General features: G+C 38.4%; 1 protein-coding gene and 1 long non-coding RNA gene across 12 annotated transcripts in view; one reads left to right on the forward strand and one right to left on the reverse strand.

Moving 5' to 3' along the window:
- The window catches only part of LOC310900310, a 184,719-nt gene that overhangs the window by 166,256 nt on the left and 2,984 nt on the right, over positions 1-15,479 (forward strand). The window lies entirely within an intron of this gene.
- The window catches only part of ANO5 (anoctamin 5), a 55,087-nt gene that overhangs the window by 11,549 nt on the left and 28,059 nt on the right, over positions 1-15,479 (reverse strand). For 6 of the 11 annotated variants that reach the window (XM_083838064.1, XM_083838060.1, XM_083838059.1 and 3 more), the window contains 10 exons: positions 12,486-12,554; positions 11,008-11,292; positions 10,546-10,659; positions 8,925-9,091; positions 7,906-8,040; positions 6,560-6,665; positions 6,410-6,470; positions 5,111-5,262; positions 1,293-1,367; positions 411-633 (listed from right to left, as the gene is read on the reverse strand). In XM_083838064.1, coding sequence (XP_083694190.1) covers positions 411-633; positions 1,293-1,367; positions 5,111-5,262; positions 6,410-6,470; positions 6,560-6,665; positions 7,906-8,040; positions 8,925-9,091; positions 10,546-10,659; positions 11,008-11,292; positions 12,486-12,554 — 1,387 coding nt within the window. The remainder of the gene's footprint in view (positions 1-410; positions 634-1,292; positions 1,368-5,110; positions 5,263-6,409; positions 6,471-6,559; positions 6,666-7,905; positions 8,041-8,924; positions 9,092-10,545; positions 10,660-11,007; positions 11,293-12,485; positions 12,555-15,479) is intronic. The other 5 variants (XM_083838063.1, XM_083838061.1, XM_083838057.1 and 2 more) reach the window with 1 other exon arrangement.

A 15,479-nucleotide genomic window follows, 5' to 3' on the forward strand; every position in this document is an offset into this window, starting at 1 on the left:
TCTGTTGAAAAGCTGCCATCTCTTAAGAATACATCCTCAGGATTTCTAATTGAAATACTGGGAAGTCAAGATGTTTTTAATTCTGTTTGGTGACTCTAACATAACGAATTTTTAATTATGTTCTGAACTGTGATCACCTCTGTTAGACTAGTTTTAATATATGCAAACATTGTAATATGATAAAGCAGTTTATGGTAACTATTCAAATGCAAGGAAAATGTTTAGCATGGTCATGGATACAACTGAGTCATTGTTGCTAACCACAAATTTATGTCCAAAATTACTGATAACCCCTAGACAGTTGGACATGGTGATCTCTGCAGGTCCCTTTCAACTGCAGCTATTCTCTTCTAGATAGCTCCAACGTCTAGCCATTCCTTCAGAGTTCTGTCTTCGTTTACACTGCTTACCCATATCAGTAATCCAGATAGCTATTCTCTCATATATGAAATTCAGTATCATGATGATGACAAAGTTCAGGCAAGAGGCTGTGACCGAAGTTGCCAGCTGAGGGGTCAGTAATCCGCTGATGGGCTGCAGAGTTTGAGTGTTTTCCATGAGGCTGGCAAAGGCGGCATACACTGCAAGACGATACACAATCACAGCTATCATGCTAGCTATGATCAGAGAAACCTAAGGAAAGGACAGAGATGTCAGACACACACCTCAGTATAGATATAAACTCATGCATCTTTTGAAATAAGTTCATCATCATGCTTTATACTCTAAATTTTATTCTTAAGGGTATGAGTTTAGCAGCACTGGAATGCAAAATACACCACAGGTAAAACACTTGGTTATATTAGACACATTAAAGCCACAAAAATTCTTTTGTTAACAGAAGTAAAGCAGACATTCAAAAAAATTGTGCAGAAGGATACAAACTCAAAAATGGAGATGGAAAAGACATGTTAGATTATATTGTCCACTCTGAAATTCACTCTACAGTTATTTCTATAAAGAAATATGTTGTTACTTCATTGTAGTGAATAATATTAAATTTTTTTCACCTTTACTGCACATTTTTTCACTGTTGCTTGCTAATGGCATGTAAGCCAGAGAACAAGTTAGCCCTATGCTAAAATGTCCCATCAAATTACTAGTTAATGACAGATTTCCAAGGTTTCTTATCTTTGTCCACTGAATTGAACTGCATTTTGCATGACCGCAGGAAATCAGCAGGACAATAATCCAAGGGAAGCTAACACACTAGTGTATGTGTTAATGCCATAATTAGTGATGATCAGTAACTGTGATAAATGTTAATGGGATAATTCAAAGAAGATGCTCACCCAGAACAACACTGTAGTTCCTGAGATGCAGAACCGCACAGCCTGGCTAGTTAGAGGCAAGTAAGGCTCCATCTCCTGAAACAGTCAAGCAAGCACAGCATAGTTCACAAATCCATAAACTTATTCCAACATCAAGCAGCACACAGAGCTCTCAACAGCTGTGGGAAAGTGACCACATCCAAGGAAAACCACTCACACTCCCTCTCTCTACAAGGGCAGGTATGACATCATTTTGAATGTGCTGAACAAAAAAAATTCCAAAAAGATCAGGACCAAAGCGGCCATAACAATGCTAAAAGTCAAAACAGTACCTGGAAAGAATGGTTAAACCTTTGTGAAAATCAATTAGTAGCTGAAGGAAAAAGACCTACTGCTTCATTGCATGAACAGGGCAGAACTGTAATGCTAGGTCAGCTGTCATACAGCACTGAGTTCAAAACTGGACTGGTTTTTAACAAATCATTTGTGTCAGGGTTTCTTAATGATCATGTAATTGGATGTACCATGTTTTTCCACACAGCCAGAAAGCATTTTCTTCCACTCCTTCAATATACTTATTTTTGTATTGAAGAAATGGCTGCATTCATTAGTTGCCAATTGCTGCTGCAGCATCAGGCAGCTAGGTCTTACCCAAAAGAGTATTCCCACATAGCACAAGAACAGTTTTCCATGTTCGTGTAAAGTTTTCTCTTTAGCAACCAATTCTAATTCCTAAAATACCAGATCACATGTGTTAAGAAATGACTGTTTCAAAATCCACACCAATAGAAAAAAATTCGTGGCAAGTAATCTGAATTTAATAAATCTTTGGGCCAGGGTACTGTAGTATACTTCTTTTCCTCTTGGAGGAAGGAACTTTGATTGCTACAGGCCAACGCAATATCAATCGTTCTACTGTTGCTTTTTGATAGCAGTATTATTTAACCAATGAGCAGGTTGATACAGATGTCACTGTTATAGGTGTAATTTGCTGCACTCTCATGAGAAAGTAAAATATAGTGCCTATATCTGCCTAGAATATACTTACTAAGCACACTTATCAATAAATACTTTAGCCTCTGATTATTACAAGTTTTTTTTGATGATGGCAACAGTTTGACACTATATCAATAGAACTATAAAAACAACTGAAGAGAAGATATGAGCACAGATATCAGGTGACTTTACGTAGGCTCATAACGTTTTATATTTATTATGCATTAATAAATATTTATGTTCTATACTAAGGAACAAATGTCTTGCATTCTAGGCTTCTTGAACAGTTTTCTACTTTGGAACAAAATACAGACAATAATATGCAATGACTGAGTAATTTTGAATGGAATGTTTTGTTATTTATTTAGATAGAGATTCAACTTAATCAACAAAAGCAGCTTTTAGTTATGATCTAGCTAAATAGTTCAGCACCATAAGGATGATACCAATACAATTTTAATAGCAAATGAGACGTTAATTCAATCCTGAAGATGGCAAATTTTTATTTCCGTGCACCTTGAACCTTGAATCATGGCTAGGAGTAATGAAGAAATAGTTTTCTAGTAGAAGCAAAGCTAGCCTTGGGACGCAAGAAACTCAGTGACCTGTGTCCATATCATCTTACCCAGTCTGCAGAATTAATTTTTTTTTCAATTACTGTTCAGTATTACATATTATCTAATGAAACGGAATTATGCTAAGGTGTGGCTAACCTGTATGACCTGCTGTACCTGGGCATTGATAAGGATCACTGCTAAGCCCTGCTGCACAAAAGCTTCTGAAAATCCACCAAGGTAATAAATGTATGTGTCATAAAATAGAGGATTATGCAGTCATTGAATTTTTATGGCAGCTGTTAATGCATAGTTATAAAGCACAGAACTGTGCACTATCTCAGTCTTAGATAAGAAAAATATATCAAGGTCCAATTTCTATTTCTTTCCTAAATCAATTCCAAATAAGCCATCTACAAGATCTGCATGAATTTAGAGAGAGAGCAGTCTCTTCCCTCAAGACAGTTACACAAATGCACCTAACCCATGCCACCCTGGGCTGTCATCGGCTGTGGCCAGTTCACCTCATCAGACTACAGGTTTTGGACCCTGCCATATGTAACCACTGCCCATGAGCCAGTCCAGTACTTCCTTGCCCTCACACAATCGCTGCAGTATGTTACCTCAGAGCACATGAGGGCCATGAACTGCCTCTGTGATTCCCCCTGCTCTTTCCTTCAACTGCAGCAGAACCGCTGTGGTTCAGTTGGTTTTTGTTACTGTGCAGTTATGTAAGAAAGCGGAGGTTTTCAACCTAAGCATACACAGGGAGGCAAACTAGCAAGTAAACTAGTAAATCTGTTTGCAATTAGCTGAACTAGCTCATCAAAAATTAGGATTTGCCTGAAGACATTTTCCTGAGTATGCAGAAAGCAACACCTTGGCAGAGATGCGCTCAAAATCATAGTGCTTCTCCTCAAAGATCTCTGTGTGACTACGGCGTACAAGTTGCTGGTATAAGAACACCAGCATTAATACTGCATGTGCAAAAGAAGGAGAGAGAGGAAAAAACTTATATATGCTAATTTTATTTCTCATATCTCCTAATAATTAAGTAGACAGCCTTGAAAGACAGGCCTACTGTTTACATAACAATGCTCTGGCTAAGCTTCTGTTTCTTTTCTGAAGACTGTGTCACCTTATTATACTTAAGACTAGTGAAAATCAATTGTTTATAGACAGTTCAAGGAAAAGCAAGGTTGATTTCAAAATACTTCAAATTAAGGTGGTAGATATTGTATTGGAATACAACAATCTGTTCCCTAAATTTGTCAAATAACTCCTTACCTAAATTAAATGTAAATGAAGAAGAGTTCAATAGTGTGGTTAATTATATCTCTATTAGATTTCAGACAAAAAGCTTCAGCAACTTCCATCTCTCTAGTGTTTCCCAAATAACGTGTTTGTGTGTCAAAAGAAAAAAACACAACTAGCCACGCTTGCATATCTTTAGATCAAGAAGACTGCTCTTGCAAAGGGGTGAGAAAGGATGCTTTTAAATGGGTGAAGATTTCAGACTGATATCTTGAAGTGTAAAGAACACCATACAGATGCTGAAAGATGTAAACTCCACCTCTGTATTCCTGATTTCATATACCTATTTCCTGTGGAAATTAATATCATTAGAGAATAATTAATGAAAATTACAAACACACCCCAGAGGCAAAAAAAAAAAAAGTTCTCATTTATTCTCTGCCAAAAACCTAGACAACAAAGACATCTGCAGGAAGACAGCAACAGTCTGAGACGGGATGTGCCTCTCATGTGTGAGAGGCTGATGTGCTGAGAGCCCTCAGTTACCGGTAACCTCAGACTGGAAATCAGTGCAGCTGCACCACTATGTGCCCTGAAACACAGGGCTGTTAGCTGCAGGACTCACTGACAATAACAAGGCTATGCTGCTTTCAGCACCTAACACACTTTTCTCTCACCCTAGTCAAGGTGTGCAAAGCTCAGTACTCACCAAGTGAATGCCTTCAGTGAGAAAACAGTGGGTTACCAAATGCTGCTTTGGTATTCAGTGCATTCAGTGAGGCTGCAGAGGGTGTAGTTGGGATCATGTTCTACAAATGTAAGCCATGCTGATTGCCATCACAAATGTGCGGAGATCTAATAGCTGAGGGCGTGCCCTACTCCAGTATGAAAGTAGCACTGCTTATATATCACACAAATTTTTACCTAGCAATTAGATACAGAACTCAAGCACTATCAAAATTATCTTTTGGTACATAACTGAATTTGCATTCTTGTCCATTCAGATAATGTACACTACCCAGTAATCTACATTACCTGAGTTACAGGATTCTTCTTCTTTTGTGTACATTTGGCCTCGTACTCTGGCCTCAGCTGGAGTTGTTGCTGTTCCTCTTCAAAATCAACCAAATCCCACTCATATTTCAGTCTAGCTTGCCGTCTCTTCCAAAACTCCAAGAAAAGCGTAACTGCAATTTGGAAGTGTTGAAGTATAGTTATAAAAGAAAAGCAAACAATTTTATGAACCAAGTTAAACTTGTTTCTGCATTGGCTCCTATTCTGCAGTCTATTATTTACTCTCACTACGTGACCCATCTATTTTTAATGACTATTACATTTCAAAGCTAAGAGCATAATACAGATTAAGTATATTAATTAATCTAATTCCAGAAATGGATGAAAAGGAAGGTGCCAAGACAGAAAAAGGCTATTTCCATGGTTATGACAACCATGTTCAAGTAGTTTTAATTCTCATATGCAAATAGCAATACAGAACTAACAAAGGAACTGTGATAATTCAACATGTACATAGATGTGTAACACATGAACAGCTACTACAAATCAGCAGAATTGTTTTCGAGTTGTACATTTGAAGGATTTGTTTTTCTTTTTGATGATTGATATTGTGATCATTATAGAGACAGGGAATGTCTGATGCTTTACATGGTCAAGAATTAGTTTAGCTTAAGTTTGTTTTTAAATATCGGAGAGAACTGATTTCATACATAAACAACTATAAAAGTTATACTATTATATGATGCTCAAAAGGCCTTTTATAAACTACTTTAAAATGTAAACCTTGGGTAATCTGATTGCTCTTATTTGAGCTGGAGAGACTTTATGGTTCATACAATCACAGGAAACCTTATCTTGTGCAATTCTGAAGTCTTTTGATGGTACTTCCTGAATGAGTAATCCATGCTTAAAACCAAGAAAAGCTGAGGAAAACAGCCATACAAAATCAGCTTATTCATAATTGTTTTGAGAAATCTTTGAAAAAGGTTAGTAGTTACATCCTTTGATAACAAATACATGAACTGGCCTTCCATTAGCACAGATGTCTGTGTGTATTACTGGAAGCTCCGTATCCCAACTGAAGATTTCATTATATTTCATATTTATGTATTTGTGAATGTATGTGCATATACATATATACACACACACACACTTATATATTTGTTGGTTATATTTGTGTCCCTTTTTCACTTTTGCATCTGAGGCAGAATATTAAAGCAAAGCCATTCACCCTCCTCCTTCACACCTCCAGTGTCCCTAAGCAGTTTGGCCAAGATCTCTTTATTGCTTAACTTAAAACTTGTTAGCAAACGTACTCACCCCATATGCCCATGAAAATTGCAAAAAAAAGAGTCGCCACATTGTCAAACAAATGGGAATACTGCAACAGAACACATAGGAACAGTTCTGTAACAAAACAATGCTCAGCCCAATCAAAAACGAGAAATGGCTGAAGAACCAGATACAGACCTCTGAGGACTCGCAGGTGGTGTTTAGTCTCCAGTACTCACACTCCCGGTCACAAAGAGGACACATAATGATTTCTCCTCCAATTGCAGGGTCACAGATTTCTTTGCTGAGGACAAAAAAGTTGCACTGTGTCTGTTTTTGTAGCATCTTAAGAGCTGCTACATAAAAGTCATTCACCAGAAAAGAAAAATGTCGAAGTTTGATTTGTTCAAAGCTCAGTATTTGCAGCTTCACAGAGAATATGCCAAGCCTTGTCATTATCACTGGCGTTAACCTGTAGTCAGTCAGGGCAAGCCATGTAAAGGCAGCTGCTGCAAGAAAGAGAATGAGCTCGCACTTGGTATGGGCTTTCTGATTTTTTTTCCAGTAATGAATCGGAGGTCTGTAAGGAGCTGTACAGCACTTGCACTGCTTTCAGGTGAGATAGCAAGCCATGTTATTTTGCATCAAGTTAGTAATGTGCTCGTAACACCTTTCCTAAAAGGAGAGGTGTTAATTCAACTTGGATACCTTTAGTGCGACTTGTTATTTCAATTTAACGACTACATTGAGTGAATTTTACTACCCTGTGTATACTTCAACATGTATAGCAATATTCCCAGGTCAATTCTGAACATAAGTTATGTTTGAGACATGTAAGTCTCAAAATGGCGTGATACAATAGAATGGGTGCAGTGATATTGTGTAGAAACGTAGGTAAAATGCCTGTTGCTGAGCTTTAATTTATGAAAATATCCTTTACAGTTAAAACTCAACATTTTCTCAAATCCTTATAAAAAACAGTAAGCTATGAAGTATCACCCCACATCCCTGAATCTAGTAAATCTTGGGATCCTTGAAGAAACAAATACAATGTTTATTTAAAAAGAAGCAAACTGGCTCCTGAGATAATTGAGCCATCTCTGCCAGTAGAATACTGCTGATCTGTACCACACTCATGTTTTTGCTAGTCAGTAAAAATGACAACGTACATATAAAGGCCAATAGACTACTCTGCAAGATAGATTAAAATATAAAAGCATAAGGCAACCATTAACACTTGAAAAAAAAATTGGAGATATATCAGTGGTATTCTGTAGACCTTACGTGTTGCACGGAATCCTATACATAAAGTTGTTGCCAAATGGCAATAAAATATTGCTTTTCACCTGCAAGTTGAGTCTTGCTAGTTAATAGTTACCAGTTCTACACAGGCCGTCCACCACCGTTTAGGTCAATAGAGATAGCCAAAGAATAAACTCGTCTGCTTTGAGTTTAAAAGTTTGTTATTTTTCTACATGAGCAATGTTTTCATACTGCTTAACTTTTACCATTATAAGCCCAGGAGATTTCAACACTAAACTTACCTGCTCATATTTTCATCCATTGTAAACAAGCCATAAAGAAAGCAGATTACACCGACAACTGCTGCAAGGAATAGCATCTCAGTGTAAAATCCTAGCCAGGCAAAATAGATTCCTATCTTCTCACCATAGTATTTCCTGAATACAACAAACAAACAAAAACATAACCATCACAACTGAATAGGGGATACAAAGCACAGTTTAAAACTGCGGTAGAACAAACTATCCAGACTCAATATGAATCAGTTGGCAAAATTCTCATGTAAAGTAAGAAAATCCATGGATGTACTCTCATAAATATGATACGTAAAACCAGCTGTTGCAAGTTATACAAGTTGAAAGAACAAAACATATGGTTTCCTTTGAAACCCCTTTCTCCATCCCAGCGGGAAACTCCATCTTTAAATCCTTTCCAAATCAAGATTTACTTTTGTTTTTATTTTTTACTGATCACATAGTTAGAATTAAAGAGTAATTTACCACAGAAACAAAACTGGTTGTGTAACGGAAGTGCTAACTGTAACCCATGAATAAAGCAATGCAGTTGTTATATAATGTGAACTGAATCCAAGAAATGTTGGGTAAGGTTAGTTTCAGTTTTGGTTTAATACTGAATTAAGAGTCAAGCTTCAGAAACTGATTTTATCTACATGTTTTCAGAACTATGTTGAGATTTCCAAATCTCAAATCCATTTAAAAAAATTGTGGCAGGTATTTATGATAAAATTCAAGATATTCTTTATAGGTGTTCATCTACAGATTAATTATCTATAAGGTATCTATCAGGAGTGCTGGCTAGATCTTATGAGGCTTAATTTGCAGCACAGCACATTTCCAATTGCTAGTAAAAAAAATATGCTGTGTCCTCCAAAGCCCTACAGCCCAATTAAATGTCCAATTCTCATCAGATCTTCATCTTACAAGCGGTAAAAATTTCCCAGCTGGAAACATCTACAAATCAATATAAGCTTGTATTACAGTGAAAACCAAATGAATATGATAAAACACATATGATATTTTACCTGATGAGATCCAAAGGCTGCTCTTTGTAGAACCGTAAGAAACGGGCCCACTCCATATACAGTGTGTACCTCTCATTGTCACAGTTTGGATCACTTGCCTTTTTCCAGTACTGACACTGTGAGCAAATCAGAGGAAAGGCAAAACAGCTCATCGACAGATTCAAACACTAAATTGAAAGAAGTGAGCATTAATAATGATGTACACCTCTTAACTCAGTGCCAGTTAAAATAATCTGATATTCACTCAATCACACACTCTGCTTCAGTACTTGTAGTAGCAACCTCTTCACATATGTAATGTTTTAAGATAATATGCATTTTCAACATGAAGTCGATCTGTACTGCATGTAGCCACTTCGTGTTATGTTACACCAATGTTGCACTAGTACAACACAGGCAGTGTGTACTCATTTGCTCCAGTAGATTACTGCAATAAATGGTTTGTTCCTTTACACTGGTGTAGCATATGGAGCAGCAGAAACTCAAGTTTCTCTGAAATAGAAAACCACTGTTTTACTCCTGCTGCAGTAAAAATGATGTAAATTTAAATCCTGTTCTCTGTAGTTCAGAATCAGGCTTTCAATATAAATTCCACAGGCAGTAGCATTTCACGGAGGGTTGTAAACTAGGGGGATATAAATCAAAGTTGGTTCCAGCCCCTAGACATTGCACTATAATGCACTCAGTGCTGTGTTTTTTGAAGTTGTAATGCAAGAAGGAGCGAAATGAAATTCTGACACTAATTGACTTCAGTAATGGTCATCACTATCATACATCTACCCATCAAATACCAAGGAAACATAGGAATTTGGTCAGTTTCCTAGAAATTAAATGGCATAAAATTACCATAGTTTCTCATAGCTCTTTTAATTTTATGCCGTAGAACTCAGCTGTTTAGAAACATTTGGCAGTTCAGTTTGTGATCTTATTTTTCCTTTTTTTTCTGAATGCTTCTTAATCACCAAGAAAAGCATGCAAATTGGTTTCTAAGTAGAAATCAAGAAGTATAAGTAACATAAATTTTCATAACATAAATTCTCAAACTATTTTAAAGTATTAAATAATTTGTCAATGATTTGTAAGGCTATCTCATGATTTGGGAAGTTTGTCTTACAATTTAAGGTTGATTGTATGTGTATAGAAAAGATAATTGTACGACTACTCTTTATTACCTGTTTTTTGGTACTCTCAACACTATGACGTACCTTCCAGCAGCAGTACAGCCTAGACTCTCATCAGCTCAACTTATCCCCTGTAAACCTACAGAACATCCATTTATCCTTTTTTTTTTTTTAAAGGGATCTTCCTAATATTTTACCACATAATCTGTATCATGAACATTATAGTATATTCCTGTGCATTAAGTTTGCTACAAATTATGTGACTGACTTTCTAAGTTACACCCCAGAAACTCATCTGTAGGAAGAAACATTTCAGCACATAAGAGCCAAACAGTGAGGCTGGCACATATTTCTTGTGAATTGTAAAACAGAATCAATTATCAGGACAAACTGAAGGGTTTGAGTACATTTTCATTTCTGCTGGAAACAGCAATGTTACAGTAGGTAAAACATTAAAACATTGGGAAATGCTCGAGGGAGCAGAAAGCTAAAATACTTACATCATGAAGAGGATATGCAGCTGAATATGTGCCATTATTTAGCAGTCTTTTAATCCCAAACTTTTTCTTTCCTTCTTCTGTTCCATATGGACAACGTGTAAGAATGTAATTAACCTGAGATTCAAACACATGAAATTCAATCCTCTCCTGCTTTAAGGCCACTTAACAGAACCCTACAGTGGCTGTGCACTGTGTATAATCTGCAAGAATATACAAAGGAAGAAGTATTTCTTCACAAGGCCTGACCCTGTGAGACTGTGAAGGGCAAGCCTGTCCTGTGAAGTCCAGAAGACCCACTCTCACAAACATTATTTCAGCATTCTAAGAAAGATGAGCAGATATTTAGGCTTCCTCATATTTACCCCCAGATATAACACTTTATATACTCCTTCCTTGCATGTATATTCCTACGGTCAGTGCAAATCAACTTGTAAATGGAAGTAGACAAACTCATGTACGTACTATTCTGTTTCTCATGGATGGTGAGAAGAAAGTGCTCTCATCGTTAATGAGGTACAGCTCCTGCTTCTCCTTGCTGAACGGTGCAGTGAAATAATCCGGCTCAGGGTGCATCACCTTCTCGGGAAGCCTGAATGGTGTAAGCATACAGTCCAAGGGGTTCTCCACCATCGAGGGAATATCATTTTCCTTGATGGGAACTTTAATGTTCAGCACTTCTGCGTATGTGATCAGAACCTCCCATGGGGCATGGATCTTGACAAAATAAATCTTGCCATCTTCAGATTCCTGCCCCGGAAGAGTTAAATCTGACATCAGACTACACTGTGCTTTATTGAAAGATTTATCAGAACACTTGTTATACACAATTTATTTCCTTTTAAATATTTCTCTAAGCTTTCAAAAAAAGATTTTCTTTTTTAAGGACTTTTTTTTTTTTTTAAACACTGAATAGCCTATCTGGGTGGTTGACTGAAGACACAAATAATCTGTGCACTCCTAAATGCTCACAAAGGCTTTTCAGACTACATTTATCTTGTACTCTGAGGCTTGAACACACTCATTACATTCTGAGTGCATTCAAAATGCAAGGGTTTGCTGTGCAGGGCTGGCCGCTTGGCAATCCAGCTGTCCTTCAGGCCACTGTGATAGATTTTAAAGCTGCTCTGTTTCCTGGAGGGGGCAGTTTTCATAGAGTGGACTAGATCAAACAAGACTACTTGCAACAACATCCTACCAAGAGCTGCAAGATCTGTTACAGCCTTACACCTACGATAAGGAATAATCTTATTGCGGGCCTCACCCCACAGCGCATGTCCTTGTAGCATTGCTCAGCATGTCACAAACACACACAGAGGAGATAACAGCAATCATATTTTAACATATTGCTCAATGAATCTCCATCTGTGGATGTTACAGAGCCTAAACTTCATCAAGAAGTTGTTTTGCTCTGCTCCATCTCTGGCAGGAAAAAAGTGCTGACTGTCAGCATACTCTGGTCTCCACTGACAAAGTAAAACAGTGACACTAATCAACCATCCTGACGTTGTTACACCAGGGTGCATCCTCAGTGTAATTCCAACAGCCAGTGAGCATGTGTTAATCTAGTCACCGAATTCCAAACATCTTGCAAGTTGTTAGATGAGATTAAACCTAGCTATGAACATACTTCCTATTTACATGGTTTAAGTGAATTCACAGCTATTTTGAAACTGTTTTCTTTTTGTTATGAAATCAAAAGCATTTAGTTCTTCCTGAAACAAAATACCTTTCTTTAGACAATCCTTAGGAGCCTGCCTGGAAAAATAACTCAAATAGACGTGTACCTTTTTTCACTTAAGTTAGTCATGCTCCATGAAATCTGCTAGAATCTCATCATTTTTCTAACAGGGCCAAGTGCTTTATGTTTAGTCATTTGCAGGTTTCTTTAGTACAAATTTTTCTTCAGATGCCTTTTTTTATTTACTTTTTTTTTTTTTTACCTTCTTGTCTTCTGTTTCTAGTTCTAAACCAGCCTTCTGCAGATTGCTCTCAAATTCTTTTCTTCTTTCCTGAAGAGAAATAAAGACACGTTACTCACCCATGAAGTTAGTAACTAACTGATCAGTGACTGCTGACTTTATCTCCTTCCAGGGATCCTGATAAAGACCCCTTTACGCTACATGACCTTTGTAAAAGCAACCAGCCCAACAGACACAAGCCAGCTGCAGCACACCAGCAGACTCTCAGCAGCACAAAGGGAATTGTGCTGACCCACAACACCAAACTTACATGTTACTTAGAAATAGGCTCATAAACTGTGCCACCCTGGTAAACTGACAATTCAACTCTGGAGCCTTGAGCATTTCTGACTTGTTAGGAGGGTTATGATGACAATTCGGCAGTACTTCTAAGAGAATGGGAAAAACTGGATAAAAAGAAAAATCCTGGAAGCATTTGAGAAGACTGCTCTGTTATTGTTTACAGTGACATCTTGTCACCAGTTTAATAACCCTGCCTGATGTGGATGTTCAGGTACCCATCACAGACCATTCAGACAGTATGCTTCATCAACTACTTAGCTGTAAAACTAGATAAGAGTACGAAATCACCACATGTAAGCCCACATGTGCTTAGCCTGTATAAAATTGGCATGGACTTGAGGCAGAGATAAGGAAACCTGCCTGTGGCAGTGCGTGATGGGTGCGTGACCTCCGTGAGTCTGATGGCAAGGTATCCTGCTTCAATTCTGCTTCTTTGCCAAGTAATCCCTAGGCAGTGTCTTTAGGCAAGATCTGCTTCCCCTCCTTCTCTGCAGAATTTTTGCTCCTATTGGGAGACTGAATTAATTTCCTTTTAATTACATAACATTTGCTGAAGAACTGCCAGAATAACCACAAGTTCTGCTAAATATTGAGCTGTAGCCTCATTAGAAAGCACTAGCTAGACAACCAATTGATTTCTAGCTAAAACCTGCAATGACGTGTGACGTGTTCTCTACCATAGCCTTATACAACACACATCAAGAAGGAAAAAAAAAGAAAGTCTTCAGCCAATTTTATGTTGCCGTGTTTCTGTGAGAAGCAAGGTGACCTAGTTACATCGGAGTTTGCACGAACTACTCAGATTAATGAATAGACCGAAGAATAGGTTTAATGGCCCTCAGATCTATGCTAAAATGTGTTGCGCTATCTGCTGTGTTACTGACATTGCATTTTAACCTCTAACAGCTGATTTTGCCAAATATCATTAGTTATTAAATTAGACACTAACCTAGATGAACTCAGGAATCATGGTGAATCCTGAGGCGTACTGAGGCAAACGCAATTCTGCGCATTTCTTTTAATTAATCTATCCCACAAACCTGCCTACGTGCACCTGTATCAACACCAGAGAACTTGTTTGTTTACCTACTGATCTAAGAGAAAACAATACAACTAAGAAGTGATTTACAATTACATTCAGAAGTGGTATATAAAAGCTGATATTCAAGACTCGCATCCAAAGCTATGTGCCATCCTGGCTTACATTTTCTCCAAACAAAGCACACTGCCATGCGTTCTTGCCCTGGCAAACACTGGAGGAGATCCAAGCGAGTCAGCCCAGAGGTTCTCTGCCACCAGATGCTCAGCAGACAGCTCCTCCTTGATCTGTGCAGCTCAGCAATAGACAGAGCCAAAGCGTACAACCCTGATTACTGAGCTCTTCTTACTATATATTTAGCATGATAAATTGAAGTGCTCTAATAGAAATTACTCTTTTTATCACCGTGCTCTCTTCTCGTAAGCCACCTTCTCTGAAAGACATGTGAATGTACTGTACTTTGCAGCCACTTGAAACAACCACCATTAAAAGGAAATCAATCTGCCAGAAAAACAAACAGAACTAAAACATTAGTCCCCTTTCTTGTCAAATACTGAATTTCTTCATATTGCTATGAAAGGCTTACATTGGACAAAGTGTACTCTTGGCCCAGTGCCACTTTTTGTGTTTTTAATATATACACATAACAATTTTAAGCTCACTCCCTCAACCCTAAAAAGCCACACTCGGGGCACATACTTGGGATTCCACTACAGACCCTGCCCTGCTGTCACAGGGGGGTGATGGAAGATAATCCCGTGATTAGGCCAGTGATAGTGGGCTCATTCCCCTCCCCACATTTTGTTTAAATACAGTTCTTAAACCTCTCAGAAGCATATGCAAAAGGCAGAAACCACATTTTCTGAGACTACTGTGGCCCACAAAGGATAGTGGGGGATACAGCCTTCACCTCTCCCAGCACGCTGTGGCTAACCGCCAGGCTGCTACAGGATGACTTTACCTTAATGCATGCTTCAGCAGAATGAACCCTCCTGATAAGATTAACAAAGCAGGATCCAAAGTCCACCAGCACTAATATGCCCAGTGCAGATGCATCGCTGGATAATTAGCTACCCAAGATACACAGACAACTGTTACAGATCTGTTCCTTGGTAACAATGCTGCTATTGCGAGTAAAAACAATCACTAAACAGAAAAATAAGCCATTTTAGGTATTCAACACATTGGTTAGTCAAACCCCTGACTCCCTCCATACTCCTCCCCTCCCTTCAGGCAGGCAACACCAGCCTTACAAATGCCTCTTGCATGTCAGGATGCTCAGCCTCCTTCTGACCACAGCCTTGTGTAGGGCACTGGGAAACAACTACAACCTGTAGGAATTGCCACATGCTGTAAAGCACCCGTGAATTCTGCACCCAGCTGCACTGGGCACTGGGTGCCAGCTGGCACCCAACGGGCTGCAGGGGGAGCAGCCAGCACCTGAGCCTGCTGCGGCTACTGGCTCCCTGGCTTTGGGCTACCTGGTGTCAGAGCAACTCCTGCTTTCTCCCAGAGATGCTGAAAAGCGGGAGAGGTCTAGATAAAGTCTCTTTGTGTCTCCAGGTCTCACGGAGGACAGGTGGAGTTTGCTTCCAGTAAACACAGAAATCAACAATTACTCTGCACAGAGATCC

The sequence above is a fragment of the Anser anser genome (assembly GCF_964211835.1).
Source record: "Anser anser genome assembly, chromosome: 5".
Taxonomy (NCBI): Eukaryota; Metazoa; Chordata; class Aves; order Anseriformes; family Anatidae; genus Anser; species Anser anser.